The sequence below is a fragment of the Oscarella lobularis genome, chromosome 5, assembly GCF_947507565.1.
Source record: "Oscarella lobularis chromosome 5, ooOscLobu1.1, whole genome shotgun sequence".
Taxonomy (NCBI): domain Eukaryota; kingdom Metazoa; phylum Porifera; class Homoscleromorpha; order Homosclerophorida; family Oscarellidae; genus Oscarella; species Oscarella lobularis.
Window position 1 is genome coordinate 1,205,300 of NC_089179.1, and position 16,232 is coordinate 1,221,531.

At 48.4% G+C, this 16,232-nt stretch overlaps 4 protein-coding genes and 1 long non-coding RNA gene across 8 annotated transcripts in view; 2 read left to right on the plus strand and 3 right to left on the minus strand.

The window, feature by feature from the left end:
* LOC136187458 (RNA exonuclease 1 homolog) overlaps window positions 1-2,556 on the minus strand; it is a 3,223-nt gene extending 667 nt beyond the window's left edge. The window contains exons 1-12 of one of the 2 annotated variants that reach the window (XM_065975060.1): window positions 2,439-2,556; window positions 2,037-2,389; window positions 1,778-1,984; window positions 1,510-1,716; window positions 1,255-1,450; window positions 1,040-1,201; window positions 873-986; window positions 751-824; window positions 577-693; window positions 412-527; window positions 216-354; window positions 41-161 (exon numbers count right to left, since the gene is read on the minus strand). In XM_065975060.1, coding sequence (XP_065831132.1) covers window positions 41-161; window positions 216-354; window positions 412-527; window positions 577-693; window positions 751-824; window positions 873-986; window positions 1,040-1,201; window positions 1,255-1,450; window positions 1,510-1,716; window positions 1,778-1,984; window positions 2,037-2,389; window positions 2,439-2,541 — 1,909 coding nt within the window. In that variant the 5' untranslated portion in view covers window positions 2,542-2,556. The remainder of the gene's footprint in view (window positions 1-40; window positions 162-215; window positions 355-411; window positions 528-576; window positions 694-750; window positions 825-872; window positions 987-1,039; window positions 1,202-1,254; window positions 1,451-1,509; window positions 1,717-1,777; window positions 1,985-2,036; window positions 2,390-2,438) is intronic. The other variant, XM_065975061.1, reaches the window with a different exon arrangement.
* Window positions 2,548-9,702, plus strand: LOC136187451 (ubiquitin carboxyl-terminal hydrolase 32-like). 2 transcript variants are annotated; one of them, XM_065975051.1, is made up of 34 exons: window positions 2,548-2,681; window positions 2,750-2,877; window positions 2,940-3,045; window positions 3,216-3,497; window positions 3,639-3,770; window positions 3,826-3,933; window positions 3,988-4,172; window positions 4,226-4,309; window positions 4,368-4,429; window positions 4,484-4,577; window positions 4,639-4,956; window positions 5,225-5,368; window positions 5,465-5,698; window positions 5,753-5,824; window positions 5,882-5,966; window positions 6,022-6,102; window positions 6,167-6,311; window positions 6,363-6,468; window positions 6,523-6,579; window positions 6,642-6,688; window positions 6,745-6,814; window positions 6,869-6,928; window positions 6,984-7,098; window positions 7,155-7,306; window positions 7,367-7,619; window positions 7,686-7,831; window positions 7,903-8,069; window positions 8,134-8,217; window positions 8,264-8,384; window positions 8,436-8,554; window positions 8,623-8,695; window positions 8,752-9,150; window positions 9,198-9,293; window positions 9,345-9,702. In XM_065975051.1, the coding sequence occupies exons 1-34, from the start codon at window positions 2,624-2,626 to the stop codon at window positions 9,510-9,512; spliced, it is 4,551 nt and encodes a 1,516-aa protein (XP_065831123.1). In that variant the 5' UTR covers window positions 2,548-2,623; the 3' UTR covers window positions 9,513-9,702. The 2 variants fall into 2 exon arrangements, with proteins under 2 accessions (XP_065831123.1, XP_065831122.1); XM_065975050.1 differs by having other exon boundaries at window positions 7,367-7,831.
* LOC136187455 (uncharacterized) lies at window positions 9,561-13,155 on the minus strand. The gene is made up of 12 exons (XM_065975056.1): window positions 12,692-13,155; window positions 12,503-12,621; window positions 12,363-12,445; window positions 12,146-12,295; window positions 11,958-12,054; window positions 11,769-11,902; window positions 11,385-11,714; window positions 11,058-11,333; window positions 10,415-10,989; window positions 10,222-10,356; window positions 9,974-10,165; window positions 9,561-9,916 (listed from the first exon to the last, which is right to left on the minus strand). The coding sequence occupies exons 1-12, from the start codon at window positions 13,121-13,123 to the stop codon at window positions 9,647-9,649; spliced, it is 2,793 nt and encodes a 930-aa protein (XP_065831128.1). The 5' UTR covers window positions 13,124-13,155; the 3' UTR covers window positions 9,561-9,646.
* On the plus strand, window positions 10,308-13,276 carry LOC136187464 (uncharacterized). The gene is made up of 3 exons (XR_010669908.1): window positions 10,308-10,417; window positions 10,474-12,375; window positions 12,455-13,276. It is a non-coding gene; the product is annotated as an uncharacterized lncRNA (long non-coding RNA).
* LOC136187457 (acetoacetyl-CoA synthetase-like) lies at window positions 13,197-16,212 on the minus strand. 2 transcript variants are annotated; one of them, XM_065975059.1, is made up of 17 exons: window positions 16,051-16,212; window positions 15,880-15,983; window positions 15,699-15,825; window positions 15,536-15,646; window positions 15,382-15,479; window positions 15,219-15,333; window positions 15,079-15,160; window positions 14,882-15,026; window positions 14,746-14,826; window positions 14,570-14,694; window positions 14,448-14,512; window positions 14,273-14,395; window positions 13,906-14,215; window positions 13,801-13,859; window positions 13,647-13,752; window positions 13,494-13,593; window positions 13,197-13,438 (listed from the first exon to the last, which is right to left on the minus strand). In XM_065975059.1, the coding sequence occupies exons 1-17, from the start codon at window positions 16,166-16,168 to the stop codon at window positions 13,289-13,291; spliced, it is 2,019 nt and encodes a 672-aa protein (XP_065831131.1). In that variant the 5' UTR covers window positions 16,169-16,212; the 3' UTR covers window positions 13,197-13,288. The 2 variants fall into 2 exon arrangements, with proteins under 2 accessions (XP_065831131.1, XP_065831130.1); XM_065975058.1 differs by having other exon boundaries at window positions 13,647-13,859.
* Window positions 16,213-16,232: the final 20 nt, after the last annotated feature.

Below are 16,232 nucleotides of genomic sequence, written 5' to 3' on the forward strand. Positions count from 1 at the left end.
AGTTGTTTAGCGTGACATGCTATGATGTACTGTATCATACCGCTATCTTGGATTATTTTGTTCAGAAATTCGGCTGCCAGGGTGCGGAGAGCGCGCTTGTACGGACGGCCTTTGGCGTGGGGAAACACGACGCTCGTGTCCACCACTTTGGCATGAATGATCTGAAATTTTGGGATTGAGAAAAAACTGGGCCTGCGTTGGGGTCGTCGTCTCGCCTTTAGAGTGACCAAGTCGCTATTCAAACTGTGCCCAATTAGTATTGAGTCCGCCGTGAATATCTGCATCAGATCGCGCTGGACGTCGGTCAATGATGTCTTGACCTTTTCCATCATTGACGCGGTGATGCCGCTGAATCTGCATATGCAATATCATTTAGGTTGGTTTTAGGCGAACGATGTGTTTCTTTTTCACTGGGTGTTATAGTCGACGATTGGCAACTGGGGTCTCACCAGCGTCTCGTAGACACTCTTGAGCGCGTGGTCGATCACCGTGACTCGGGTTAGCTCCAGCCCATTGGCTGTATAACACTGACAAAGAGCATATCGAAAATCAGGATTCAAACTATCTTCTGTTTACCATTTCACAGTCCAAAGCGAAAATCCCACTGCGGTGATCCCGTTTGCTTGAACTGGACGGATTTGTGGTCACAAATCCATCTCGCAAGGGACTCCGAACGCCTTCCGTTACGTGGCACTGTTAGTGAGTCCGAGGAATCACGTATGATTATCAGGAAAGTTTCAACTTACTTACTTTTGCTATAAGGCAGCCAGACGCTCCAGGAGGCGCTTGACAGCAGGAGTACGCTTTAACAACAGTGCCTCCATCTGGAAGTAAAGTAAAGTCACCTTAATCAGTTAGTTCGTACAACTTGCCTCGTTTTGTCCACAGACGACCCTTGTGATAATTGCATTCTTCTTCCGTTGCATACCGGTAGTCCGTCGTGATGACAAACCGCTTGGAACAGCGAACGCAAATGTGTTCCTTATCTGAGATGAAGAAATGAAATGGGGAGAGATAAGGCGCTGAAAGGGCTGCAAACCTGTGTTCGACAGCGTTGTGACGGGATTGGGTAGCCTTCGAGACGCGTCTTCGTCAATTTTAGCCACTGTAGGATTGGACTCGTGTGAAAGAGGATAGCCGTTTTCGCGGAGCTGCTCTTCGGTGAGAAGATACGGCTGCAAACCTTTGTAAAAGAGTTCACCTAAAAGGAAACAAACTCCTCTAAGGTTCTTGGCATCTTTTGTTCACATCTACTTGTTAGATCTCCTCTTTTCTCGACAGGCACTGAAGACGAGCCATCCTGATCATTTGGCTCATAGGATATTTCCTCGGTGTCTCGTTTTTGTGCAGCCTGCTGCCGCCGAAGTTTATTCAACGCGCCAGAGCATTTTCCGACGTACAACTGACGCGTGCTGCTGCTCAGAAAAATGCTCTCTTCTTCTTTCTTAGCCTATAGAAGAGCGACGTCTATCGACTCAATATCGATCATTCAACGCATATCTCACGCACCCTTTCAAAGGCTTCCTCTTCTTTTGAACAGAGCTTGAGAAATTCGTTCACGAAGGAATCGAGACGTGTTTGGCGCAGATTGGACGGAATTTTGCCGCCCGCTTTGAGAGGAATGACGGGTCTTTTGGCAGTCGGAGCGGTATGAGCAACGCGTTTTCTTCCAACGGTCGGAGCGTGTTCAACAGGCGGCATTTTCCTCCTCTTCTTCTGTTTCAGAGAAAATCTCTCTCATAGACAGATGAACATTATCTACGCAAATAAGACTGACGTCGTTTGTCGACAGAACTGTGGCTCCCGCATGAGCAATCCTCTTTCGAATTCGTGCACCAGGTATGTTCTGGTATGCTTCTTTTTTCGATTGAACGTTGCGAGAGTCGGACGAAGGAGACGAAACAGAAGGCGCCTCCGGCTGCTTGGGAAGAGGAAAAGGAGGAAGAGAGTAAGCACTCAGAACCTTGTCGACCGTTGCACTCAGCTGAAAAAACAAGATTTCAATTGTGCAGAGACATAATTGGCTTTGTCATTACATCATCCTCTACGTCATCTTCTTCTCCAATATTGAATAATGGCTCAGGCGGCTTTTCTAATTTTTCAGATTTTTTCTCTTGGGCTGGCGCCGTTTTGGACTCCGCGATCTTCTCGTCTTTTTTTGGCTCAGATGTAGACGCCGAGTCGCCTTTTCGAGGACTGTCACACTTGGATACGATTTTTGGTTGTGTGACTTCGGACGAATTTCTTTTCTTCGGCGATGAATGGACTGCACTGTCAGTTGACTTCAGTTTCTCGAGTTGTGGCGTTTCGGGGGCACTTCGATCCGTTGCAACAGGCTTTGCAGGATGCTGAACGAGAGGTGCTTGCTTGGGAGATCGAGGTCGGGCTACTGAACAAAATCAATGAAAACGAGGCATTTTCTCGACGCCGATCGCTACCTGCTCGTGGAGTATGCTTATAGTGGCAGTACGGTCGATGGCAGAGACCGTGCGCATAGAAAGGACAATCCACAGCGCGAAAAAAACCTGCGGACGGAAACATTTCTTTTTCTTTCGACCGCGCTAACGCACGCGAATTCTATCGCATCGTGTGATCTCAGCTCTCGCGAAATACAGACCCAGAAATGGGGCAAGGCGACTCGAAAATATGTCCCTTGTCGTACGAAGACGCAACTGCACGACGTAAGCAACGTCGAGCATCGTCTCGCGTTCGGGGGGACCTCTCATTGACATCCTGTTTCGTCGCGCAGTGCGCCAAGAGGAACTGAAACGAATCGACGCCGCGTTTCGTCGCGCCGTCGGACTCAGAAGTCTCATGCCAAAGGCGGCGTTCGTGCGCGACGTGCTCGGCGACTCCTTTCCCACCCAACTCGCTGATGTAAGAAGAAGAAAAGAGGAGTGGCTCCAACAGCGCGAAGAGCGAGAGCCTTTTTTCCGCAGGAGATCTACTGGGCGTTCGGCGGCGGTAGCAAGGGTATCGGGCACAAGGACCTTGTCGCCGGCTTGACATTCCTAATACGTGGCGGGCAAGAGGAAAAAGTCAAATGTAAGAGTGAAAGAAAAGGGGTAGTCAGTTTCAATTAATTAAATAATTAATTAATTAAATGAATGACATTTTGGATGCATACGCGTATTGGTCCATGTTTACAACATACGTGTTGCTATGACTACAAGTACACTTGTACTGGTGTAAAATTATTCTTTTTTTCTGGTCAGTTTTGTTTACTCTCTTGTCCGACGGCGGCGAAGTCGTTTATCAGACGGATCTCGAACGAATGATCACGTTGGCCGACGGCGCGAGAGCGTTGCCAGTCTCGCTGAGGCGAATTTTCGCCTCAAACGATTGGATCAAATATCGAGATTTTCGCTCGTGGACGCTGTCGAATTATCGTTCCTTCTCATTGGCCTATTGGTTGCTCGACTGTCCCAATATGCAGATGAGTGACGGCACGGACGCAACGCCGTCATATTACAAGACCTTGGGCACCGTTTCCGGATGTACGGGGAGGAGAACGAGATGAAGCCTTCTCTCACTCTCTAATTGTGCATTCGCAGTCAGTAAACTTTGAGAGAGAGAGAGAGAGAGAGAGAGAGAAGGCAGGGGATGGAAGAATGGGGTTTGATTTTTTTCCTCTTCAGTGAAGGATACTGAGGTAGAGAGAATTGATAGGAGGTACTACGGTCTGAAGATCACGTCCCGAACGGGGAAAATGGATCGAAACGTCTTTTCACTGGCTATTGTTGGATCTGTTCCGGAGGAGCTACATGATGGTGACGACGCCGATAACAAAAAGCAGGTAGTCTGATATGTAATTTGGGTTTCTAGGACTATTTGCCGCCTTTGATGGAAACGGCGACGGCTACGTCGACGTGAAGGATATGTGCTGCAGTATCGCACAGTGCTGTCGAAAATCTTTGAGTGAACGGCTGAAATGTTGGTTGAATTATTTCGCACGTTTTGTGGTGACGAAAACGTTGTCTCTTTTAGTTGCTTTTCGCGTTTTTGACGTCGACGCAGACGGATGGCTGTCGAGATCAGAACTGACGAATATGATTAGTATATGCATAACTCTTAGACGAAGGACGACAAAAGAGGAGACTGACCCTACTACTGAACAATCTAGCATTGACGAAGCACTAAAAGAATTGCTGGAGACGTCAAGATGCGACGAGGTTGGGAGAAGTCGAATTGCTTTCTCTTCTACGTGGGATACGAGACTGACTAGGAAAAGGGACTGAATTTGGAAGAATATTTGAAGTGGGCCGAGACGAATTCACATATGAGAGACTTTCTTAACTATATGAATCAGGTGAAACGCAGTTTTTACTATAAGCACGGTACGAGTTCATTACTTTGCATTTTTGCAGGTGTGTCATCTTGTTTTTGGTTTGAAGCCAAAGTCAAAACGAGAAGAGGGAAACATTGTGTTGTGAGTTCCTTTTTAATTAACTGTAACGAAGAACTTACGTCAACGTCTTTTTAGAAACTGGGTAGAAAGCTGGAAAAACGTCAAACGAAAGCCGGGCGACATCGTCTACCTAATAACGGCAGCCTGGTGGAAAACGTGGAAGAATCGCGTGCGAATCAAATGAACGAGATCGTTTCCTGTCTCGTACTAAGGACTCTCTCTCTCTTCAGGTGACTGTCATTCCAGCGGTGACGCCTTCGGCTTCAACTCCTCCGGCGTCGCCGACGACGCCCACTTCCCGTTCTAACGGCTCCGCCACGTCACCGTCGTCTCCGTTGTTGCCGTCGTTGCCGACGCTGAATACCTCAGCGACGACGGCAGCGACCTCAGCGACGACGACTGCGACGACGACGACGACGACTGCGACGACGACTGCGACGGCGAATGGAAATAGCATTTCCTCGTCGCCGCGAAAACAAAAGCGCTCGACAGCTCTTCGTCTTGGGCCGATTGACAATTCCGTACTGTGTGAGCCGGATACGCGAAAGGTGAGTCGTTTCCAAAGCTGAGCTACTCGATTGCGCGTGCTGTTCTGCCCACATGGGTCGGCCCCGACCCAAAAGAGACAGCCCGTCGTCGCATTTGCAAAGAAAACGCGTTTTTTGAGCTTCTCGCGGTGAAACGACGAGTCTGTAAGCTTTTACCCCCAAAGGGGGACCCCTCGCCCAATCCACGAATATGGAAGTCCTTTACCCAAACCTTTACATTTTTATAGGCAAAGGAACTTGTCTTTAACTGCTTTTTATTTTGTTTTAGTCGGTAATCCTGCTAACAAGCGAAGGAGCCTATCTGAAGAAACATGTAGTGCTAGTGGAAGGAAGTCACTTTGAACTTTTGCCAGAACCCGTCTGGCAATCGTTAGCGGAATGGTACGGAGCGCGATTTTCGCTTCCTCGTCAGGTAAGACGCTTTGACGAACGTTTAGTTATCTAAATCGCTTTGCTTTTGAGCAACGATAAAATTGTGTCTGATTGTTTTTTCTTTTCCGTCCGTCAGATAATCTTAGAAGGGGAGCGAACCGCAATCGAGCTCTACCCCATTCCATTGAAACTGTACAAGCACAGCACGCAGGCAATGAAATCGGCCAGCAGTTGGGGTGGCGTGGGCTTGGGATTCTTTTTTCCCGGTGGCGGGAGCGGCGGAAATTCGGCCGCTGGACCGTCGGTGCAGCAGCCGCGACGAGTGCTCGGCTATTCGGCGGCATTCAGCAAGAAAATGACGATCAAACAGGTGCCGAGCATTCGAGCGATCTTGCTTAGAATCACGTCGTTTTGTTTTTTTTAGATGTACGCTTACATACAGACTCGGCTTAAAATTAAACCGGAAGACCTTCGATTGTGGGACATGAAGCCCGAGGCGAGTCTATTAGTTATGGCCTACTTGCTCGTTGAGACTCGGTCTCTTCTCTGATAGAACAATCTCGAGTTGTGGGACGATGAAGACGAGCGGACTCTCGAAGAAATGAAAATAGAAGAAAATCACAAAATTCTCGTCGAAAGTGAGTCAGCCGCGCGCGCTCTCGCACTCTATAGTCGCTTATTCATCGAACGCAGTGCGAAATCGGGATCTCAGTTGGCCCGAAGAACTTCTATCTTTGACCGGCAAGAAGGGAAAAGAAAGGAAGCGATCGACAAGTAGACCCCCCTAGCACTTGGGCAAAATGGTTAACTTATAAAATTCGCGTTCATTTTTCTGAAGACAGCCGAACGGAAATCAGTGGTACAACTGGGCTCAGCAATCTCGGCAATACGTGTTTTATGAATTCGGCTCTGCAATGCCTGAGCAATACGAAACTACTGACGGACTATTTTCTGAGAGATCTTTACCTGTACGATCTTAACAGGTGAGTCCTTCCGCGCATTTCCTAAGAAAAGAGGCGAATTTTTTCATGTAGAGACAATCCGTTGGGGCTGCAAGGAAAAATAGCCAAACGATACGGTGATCTGGTGACTGACTTGTGGAAAGGAGACGCTTCCAGCGTGGCTCCACTTAAAATGCGGGTAAATTCGATCCCCAAAGGCGTAGGAGAAAGTCTTCCTAGCTGGTCATTGTAGTGGACCATCGGAAAGTACGCTCCGAGATTCAACGGATATCAACAGCACGACTCGCAGGTATACTCCTTTCAAAAAAAAATGCGCGAAAACGCTCGTCCAAACGTCGGTTTTCTGCGTAGGAACTCCTTGCGTTTTTGCTTGACGGTTTGCACGAGGACTTGAACAGGTAATAATCCACCTAGGTCGAACGAGGTACTCTCCTTTGAAGTATCCGCGCCGCAGAGTCCAAGAAAAGCCTTACGTCGAGCTGAAGGACAGCAACGGCCGACCGGACAGCCTTGTCGCCGCCGAAGTCAGTATATCTCTTTGTTTCAGCAATTGCTTCTATTGAATCCTATTCCTTTAGGCCTGGGACAATCATCTGAAGCGAAACAAATCGGTTGTGGTCGATCTATTTCAAGGCCAAGTACGAAAAATAGAGCGCTTCTTTACATTGCTATTGGAACCGTTTTTGTTTACAGCTTCGGTCCGAAGTCGTCTGCAAGGTGTGCGGGTACGAAAGCGTCCGATTCGATCCCTTTTCGTTCTTGTCTCTCCCGCTGCCAATGGAAAATCTAATGTACACGGAAGTGCCCGGTAAGGCGAAAGTCGGAGCGAAATCGCTGCGAATTCCCGATGTGGTCGGTCCTTAGTCATTCGACGCGATGGCAGCGTACCGTTTAAATACGGCTTGCGTCTCAGCACGACGGAAACGTACGAAAATCTTAAGTCCGCTTTAGCTAAGTTGTCCGGCGTCGACGAGAGCGCACTTCTTATTGCGGAAATCACGAACGGCGCGATTCGGGTGAGAGCGACGACGTCGGTCAGTGCGTTGAGAGAAATAAAAAATCGCCCTTTTGCGCAGAACGTGCCGAAGGATTCGCAAAAGATTAAAATGGGAGCTAATTATCTTTATGCGTACGAGATTCCCGACGTCGTCGACGAAGAGGAGGAAGAGGAGACGACGGTGGTGGTGAAAGAGGAAATCGAAGACGTCGGCGAAGTTGAAACTCAGACCGACGACGGCGATGAGACGGCCGGTGACGACCCCACCGAAGAGGATTCTTCTCTTGCTCCTCTTACGAATAACGACGATGGCGGAAAAGAGAAATCGACCGGTGATGACGGCGGCGTCGTCCTCGGCGACGAATCGCCTGACGTTCGTCGGTGCTGTTTTAAAACAGATTGGACCGAAGTGACCGATCATCCACTTTCGCCGACCAGAACTCAAGCGGAGTCGTCCGTCGACGACGATAAGGAAGAAACGTCGCCGAGTCCCAGTTCGATGTCGATGACTTGCTCTTATCTTGTTGCCGTGAACAGGAAAATGGTAGGATGTAATGTCTCTCTCTCTCTCTCTCTCTCTTGGCGGTGTATCAATTCTTTGTTTTTTTTCTGTAGACTCCGGTTGATTGCTATTTCCTTCCTCATCAGAAAAACCGTCCCTATCCGTTTGGATTGCCTGTTATCGTCAACTGGAAGCCGGGTACCAAACAGAGGGATTTATATGATGACGTCAAGAAACAGATCGAGCGTTTTTTGTCGCCGAAGGAGATCAAAGCCGAAGAGTGAGCGAAAGAAACGAATATATATACTTAGCCTTCCCATGATTTGAATTTTCTTCTCCCGCAGTAAGGAAATCTATAACGAGTATCCGTTTGTACTAAAGACGGTGACGAGGGAAGGTACCGTCTGTTCAAAGTGTCCTTGGCACAGGTATTTACTTTGATTGGGAAGGTGTTGATTATTAGATCGTTGCTAGATTCTGTCGCGGTTGTACAATTGATTGTACTGACGACGTTTATCGTCCGGTCAGCTGCTATCTCGCAATTGATTGGAACACGATGGACTACTATTTGAGATACCAGTTTTCTCAAGAGCGAGTGCGTCGTCTCGTTTAGGCCTTCCCTCTGTTTTTCACTTCTTCCTACTAGTCGATGCAGGATCATTCCTCAATTGAGCAGAATAGGCAGCAAGACATTCAGCCAATTGATTTAGATCAGTGCTTTGAGGCTTTCACCAAAGAAGAAGAGCTAGGTGAAGAAGAGTCATGGTACGGTATTGAGGGCTGGCTGAATTTCACATTCGCCCCGTTGATTGTTTTTTTTTCTTTGAACGAAGGTATTGCTCCAAGTGTAAAAAACATCAGACAGCAACGAAAAAGATGAATATTTGGAAATTGCCTCCCGTTCTGGTAAAAGCCGCGCCGCGCAAAGACTTGGCGCTGTAAAAAATGTGACGTGATTGTAGATTATTCACCTGAAGCGGTTTCAAATAGTCAACGGGCGTTGGGTCAAGTCCCACAAAGCCGTGAAATTCCTCAAGAACGATTTCGACCCGTCGCGATACGTCTTCGTTCCCCAAGCAGCGGCCGGAGCGGGAGAATCAGCCGGATCGTCCTCCGCTCCCGCCGTCGTCGAAGTGCTTCAGTCGCCGTCATTGCAACGCGAAAAACCGCCGCTTGCAGAGGAAGGAGGCGGAAACGAAGAGGAGACAATTGATGAAAAGCAAGATTCAAAAGCGACCCCGGAGGATGACCCTGATGCTCCCAACGACTTCGAAATTTTGGATCGGCCGACAACGGCGACATCTGACGCGAACGGCGAAGAATCGCGAATCGGTCACCGTTACAACCTTTACGCCGTCTGCGTAAGACGACCCCTCGTTCTATTGTCAACGAACGTCTTTCTCCCTAGGTTCACTCCGGTATTATGGGCGGAGGTCATTACGTTACCTACGCTAAGAATCACAAAGCCGACAAATGGTACATCTTTAATGACAGCTCGTGCAAGGTTTGTTTTTCTCTCGTGTGCCTGACCGGCAGTTGCACCGATATTGCGCAGGAAATCGACGAGAGTCGCGTCGATGCCGAATCGCCGTATCTCCTCTTTTACGAGCGTCAAGGCTTCGAGTTCAAATTCGAACCCGAGGGTCGAAATAAGGTGGACATCAGCCGGGACGACGACGACGACTACAACTCGGACGTCAGACGCTGGTGTGTCATCCAATAGGTAAGCAACAGGCAAGCGTAGTACTGTAGGGGGAAAAAAACGAAAGCGATCGCTGCTGCTGCTTTATTTCGTCATTTGCGCATTATCCTGTTCTGCTTTCCTTGCTATTGCAAGGTGCACGAGTTACGTGTTTCTTATTCTGGGAGGGCGGCATTATTCAATAGCTCAAGAACGTCATTTCGATGCATGACTTCGAGTGCTTGCTTCAGATGATCGATTACGTCGTTTCGTTGCGCGTAGTGCCGCAGGAGCGCGGCCGTCGGACTCGGTTTCTGCCCGAATTCATCGACTTGGGCGAATGAGTAATCTAGTATAGCGGCAAGAGATCGCCAGTCCTCGTTTCCGGCACGGTCGAGTTTCATCGCAATGCTCGCTACGATTCCCTCGGGAATTAGTTCGTGTACCTGTCATCAGGATAGGGATAAAAAAGAGATGATAGATAAAGGCGTTTAGGTACTGACCTCGCCGCCGACAGGTGTCACCAAGAGCTTTAACTCAACTCGAGATTCTCCCGAAATGTTCAGTGTTACTTGGACGGGGGACGTCGGAAAGCCATTGCCCGTCCATTTGACAAGAAATCTGACATCAGCGGGGACTATAACTTCCTCGCAGGGAAGCAGCGCTCTTTGCCACACCGAACGAAACGGAATACTCTATGGAAGCAAGCAAGCAAGATTGTTTCAGACGAAACAGACTATAAGCAACCCACCTGCTGACATGGATCAATGTTCCAGTTGTTCGACGCACTCATTGCTACGGTAACATCAGTGTCTCTTTCGTAGCCAAGCAAATAGCACTGCGTATGACGACAGACGTAATCATTTAGGACTTGTTTCCTGGCGGCCTAAAGTGAAGAAAAAAAGCGTTCTCTGGATCGTCGGGTGGCGACTTTTTCTTCGTACCCGGTAATACTTAGGCAAATTGGGATGAATAAGAAGCTGGATTTGAAACTCCTTACTAGCGTTCACGACCGGCGGCGGCGGCGAATAGACGCTCGCCACGCACTCGCCCCACGTCATCACGTTGTAAATGAACGCCCAGAAGAAGCTGAAATGCGACGCCTCCATGCCGATGTATCGATCGTAGACGTCGAACTCGGTGACGGAGAGCTTGTGAAACGACGTCGTCGTTCGCCTATCGTCTTCGTCGTGCGACGCCGTCAGAACGTTAATCTCGCCCTTCGGCGCCTTGTGAGACGTCGGACCGCAATGGGGTATGCGAAAGGTGACCATCTTATGAAAAACGAATCCGGGCGGATTCGTCTCGATCAGGATGGGATCGCCAATTGGGACGAGATTGTCGTCGCCGACGTCCATGCGAATGGTCGGCACGCACTCTTTGATTTGAATTTCGACTTCCTCGCCGTCGTCGATTGCACCTTTGGGTACATCGACCATCGCACCGGACGCTGTGTCGATCAGTTTTCCGCCGTCGCGACCGAATTTCGCCGACGCTTTCGAGCAAAATTCGAATTTACCTACGAACAAATCAATGAAAAGGTTCGCCTTTTTTTTTTGTTGTTTTCGTCGCGTGCGTCGATCGTACCGAGGCGTTTTCTGACGGACGCCAATTCGTCGCCGTCGCACTTTGCAATGACGCGATCGTGCCGTTTCAGAACGCACGTCGACACAATTCGCGACAGTTTGTCGACGGTGAGAAGACTAATGATGGGAACGTGAAACAGGTTCTTCGCTCGCTTGACAACCAACTCCATGTCCTCGCCATCGTCGAACTCAACAATCTCAGCATTTCTCGACCAGTACTTGCAATACAGATGAACGCGAACATACGGCTCTGCCGGCAGACGGCGAAGAATACTTTCTATATATGAACAACAATATTGAGACGTGGATATTGGTGCCAATCTCCTACTTTGCGTCAACTCGCTTGAAAGGCTGAGACTCCGCTCGGCCTCCAGACTCTCGTCGTGCGTAACTGCAATGATGTCTTTCGTTTCGGTCAAATCTTTCACTGTCGAGATGACCTTCCGTGACGTCGATGACGCGTCCCACAGATCTGCTACCTCTATCTTCAGCTGCTTTGATATGCCTTCGCGAATGTGGTCCAAGTCCTCGTCTTCGATTAGAAACTCTTCGGGATCGACGTTTCTGCTCAGACGTCGAACAGTGATCGTTTTGTTGACAATCGTGCCTGATGTCACCCTGTCATCCTCACTATAGATGTCTGGATGGGCTGGCATTGCTGAAAGATAAGGCAACCGTCATTTCTTACGTCAGCAACAATTCTCTCGTTTACCTGAATCTGAATCTGATTTTGTTTTGGGCGTTTGAGACTTTCTCTGACTCAGTCTCACTGCCTTCAAATAGTCCGCCACTTGGTGCTGCCCGTGGAATCGAGCCCAGTCTTCCGGAATGAAGGAACGAAAATTGCTAAAAAAATCAATTAGAGATATTTGGCGTCTCGACGACAATACTTCGTACGTACACTTGGTCTATCTTGGCTCCATATTCGACGAGCAGTTTCACGGCGTCGAAATTGCCGCGCGCAGCGGCGCTATGAATCGGCGCCCAATAACGCTGACCTAAGCGCGTGTGAAACCCCGTGTGAAAAACTCTGGACAGCGACAGATGACAGCGACAGCGACGCGCGCTGCGCTGCAACTTTATACCTACCGCTTTCGTTGGGATCGCTTCCGTCAGTTTCGAGAAGTTCTCTCATTCCGGCCAAATTACCATCGACGACGAGTTGATCGAGCTTTCCTCGAGCGATAGAAAAGCCTCTTTGCCTCGTCGTCGTCGACTGTTCGACGGGATTCGATCGTTCTTCGAAAGAAAACGCCCCCGGCACGATAGACGTTGACGCGTCAAAGCGGACTCTCCGCGAACTCACCAGCTTCTTTCAAGTACTCGACGACATGCTGATGATTCGCTTGCTCGGCGACGGCAAGCGGCGTTTCGTTGAGGTAATTCTTCCTGTTGTAGAAAGGGGAAGGAAAACGGACGAACAAAAGGACGGCGCCCTGCGTCTACCTGTGAACGGAAAAGCGTTTCTCCGTCAAGAACTTGACCGCCGGCAGGTGACCGTAACCGGCAGCGGAATGCAGAGGAGACCACGGTTTCGTGGAGAATTCCCTTTCGATTTCCTCGCCCTGCGTCGCGCGACGAGGAACATATGGGAGACTGGGGAGATTCGTCGCCGCGTCCGCGCCATGCACTTACGTTCGTATCGTTTATCAGTTCTCCCAGTCGCTTGACGTCATTGAATCGCGCAGCGTTGTCGATTGCCTCGAAAAGATCGTCCATCTCCTTGCGCTCCGGCCTGTACTCCTCGCCCAAGTGACATTGAACGACGAGAGACGCGTCGCGTCGTCCCAAATCGTTCAAGATCTCGACGAGACGCCGGCCCGTGCTTTCGTCCGGTTTTTCGTGACTCCACCGGCGCAATATCCATTCGGTTTTGTTTTCTCGTAGTCGGGCGCGTTTCTTGTCCGCTCCCAAGCCCAATTTGTCGACGAGACGGCTCCAGTGATCGTCTTCGTCGTCGTAGTAGCCTTCCTTTCGGTCTAACTTGAGCCCGAGTTCGCCAAAGAGAGCGTCGGAGAAGTCAGAAACACGAGCGCTCAAGCCAAGGCCGTGCGGCGGCGATGCCATTCTGTCGCTCCCTACAGCTAATAGCCTAATGCCGAAAGAACCGGAAGAACCGGAAGATCCTCTGCTTCTAATCGAATTTTCTCTCCCACGATGGGGGAACTCATTTTCAGGGACAAACAGGTAAATATTACAAGCATACATCAGAAGAAAAGTTCTATAGCTCGTCTAGCTAGATCGTTTTACTACGTTCAGCTGTGGAATGTCGTAGAAAAGATCGAGTGACGCGGGATTGGCGAGAGCGCCCCGATTGGTCACTTCCTGACCAGAGAGAATTCGTTTCACGGCAATTTCCACTTTCTTCCCACTGACAGTGTACTAAAAGAAAAACACGCGGATAAATGAAGCACGCGAATTGCGGATTCGCCTATACAGGAATATCTTTGATTTCGAGAATGAACGTCGGTACGTGGCGAGCTGACAATTGATTGCGAATACTCGTCTTTATTTTCGTCACCAAATCTCTGCTAAATCTAAAAGGATATTGCAGTAAGAGACCAGGTAAAGCGAGAGTGATATTTCTTACTCGTGCTCGCCAGACATCTTTAGAAAAAGAACGACTCTCTCTTCCAGACCGGCTTGGAGTGACTGAGACACGCAGAGAGAATCCTGTACTTCGCTGAAGCTCTCAACTGAAGCAAACGGGTATCGTATTGGAGAGCCACAGTTGACCGACTCACCAATATTGTAAATTTCAGCACTTCCGAAGCGAACGCCATTGGGATTCAGTGTACCATCGCTACAATAATCATAACCGCCGTGAAAAGAAGAAATATCTTTCTCACCTGCGACCAAGCATAACAATGCCACCAGTTTTGGGATTCACAGCACAAAAATCGCCGTGAGTCCAAACTCCAGAAAATTTAGCAAAGTAGGCTTTCTTATATTTGATTCCATCGTCGTCGTTCCAAAAGTGCGTCGGCATAGACGGAAAGGGTTTCAAGCAGACTAACTCTCCACTTTCTCCCCAGACAGGCGTTCCCGTTTCCGACCAACTTTCGACGGCCATGCCCAAATTTCGTGCTTGAATTTCACCGCGATAAACGGGAATAGTACAATTTTGACCAGCAAAGCAAGAAATAATATCAGTTCCTCCTGAGAAGGAAGTGAGTATTTAAATCAACTCATTTACCTAATTTCATACGTACGTACCAGTAATGGAACCGAGGATCACGTCTTTCTTTATGTGATTATAGACGTAGTCGTAGCTGAGAGGCTTCAGCGGAGATCCGGTTGACAGGATAGTGTGAAGTGAGTCCAGTTTATGGGTGTTTCCTACAAAAACAGTTGACGCCTTTCATTAGATGACTCACTGCCATGGTCTCACGTGGTTTGACTTCTCTGTCTTCGAGAACGGCAATCCACTTGGCACTCGTCCCAAGAATAGTGATACTGGTGTAAAAGAATGAAAAATACACGGGTACGTACGTCCATACGGATGAACTATACCCAAGCTGATCAATAAGATCCCATAAGATGGTGGGCGTCGGGAGGAGAGGCGAGCCGTCATATAGGACAACGCCGGCTCCAACAGCGAGAGCAGAGACCATCCAGTTCCACATCATCCAACCAGTCTATGTATACATATAATAGGTTATTGAGCCATACATCATTAATATACGTACGGTTGAATAGTAGAGCAAAAGGTCATTGCTGTTCATGTTGCCATGGAGCACGTGCTCTTTCAAGTGTTGAATGAGCGTGCCCTGTGAAAAAATATGACAGCCTCAGTATTGGTCTTCAGCTTTCTCCTCTTCTCACCCCAACAGAATGAACCATGCACTTGGGAACGCCAGTCGTGCCCGATGAATACATTATGAACAGAGGATGGTTGAAAGGCACTTGAGCAAATGTCAACTCAGACGGGTTTGTGGCAGCCGTTTTTATAAAATCAGACAGCAGTTCCCTGGAAAATGAGTGTGAAGGTAGAAAAATGCCTTGCCCCTTATTATACATACCCATGAGGAATTTTCTCCAAAGCGTCATTTTTCAGTTCACCGACGTGAGGATGAACAATGACTTTTTCAACGGACTTCAGACCTGGTAACAATAGAAAAAAATAAATGGTTAATTATTAATTAAGGAAGCGCACATTAACCTTTAACTACTTGCTCCAGCTTTTCTAAATGATTGTGCGCTCGTCCGTTGTACCACACAGCGTTGACGGAGAAAATCAATCTTGGCTGAATTTGAACAAATCTATCAAGCACGCCCTATAGAAATGACATGAAGAGAAGAAAGAAAAAGAAAAGTCTACTCACAGCGACGCCAAAATCAGGAGAAGTTGAACTCCAAATGGCTCCAAGACTCGCTGTAGCCAACATTGCTTCCAAAGCAAGTCCAGAATTCGGCAGATAACCTGAAAAAGGAAATAGATATAATATCAATTGACCGTTGTCACATATAGTCACCTACCCACAACACGATCTCCTTCTCCGATGCCAAAGTCTTTCATGGCATGAGCCAAGACTCGAACATTTTCTCTCAGTTCTCCAAAAGTCACACGCTTCACCTCTTGGCTTTCACCTAGATTATTTCTAATCATTAGCTTTCTTTTGTTTTTCAGACTTCTATGTACCTGCCACAATATATGCCGTTTTTGCGTCTGTACCTCTGTCACATCGAAGCAAATTCTCTGCGTAATTCATCCTGCAACCGTGGAACCACTCGGGAACGTCGACGATTTCTTTGCTCCTGTCAACGACCTGCGAGAAAGAGAAAAGTCGCTCTGCGCGAGTGGAGAAAGAATAGCCGCGCACCTCGTCGTACGGTTTGCTGACTAAGATCTTTGAAAAGTGAAAGAAGGATTTCCAAAAGTCGGCGTAGCTCTCTGTCGACCATTTCCAAAGGTCATCGTAGGATTCTTCAATCGCGTGACAATCGAACGATATAGCCCCTCCCCCTTGTTCGCAGTTTTCGTTTCGTCTTACTCAGATTCAGATTGAAATCGGCGTTTATCTGCCTTCTAAATTCATCCATGATTCGATCGTTGCTTTCGTCGGGTTTCCACATCATCGGTGGAATCGAATCGAACTGAGACAAGGCCATAACAGGAGAGATTCCCGAACCAAAATGTATAGTGAGAATCCCGTATAGGACCTGCCTCCTCTGC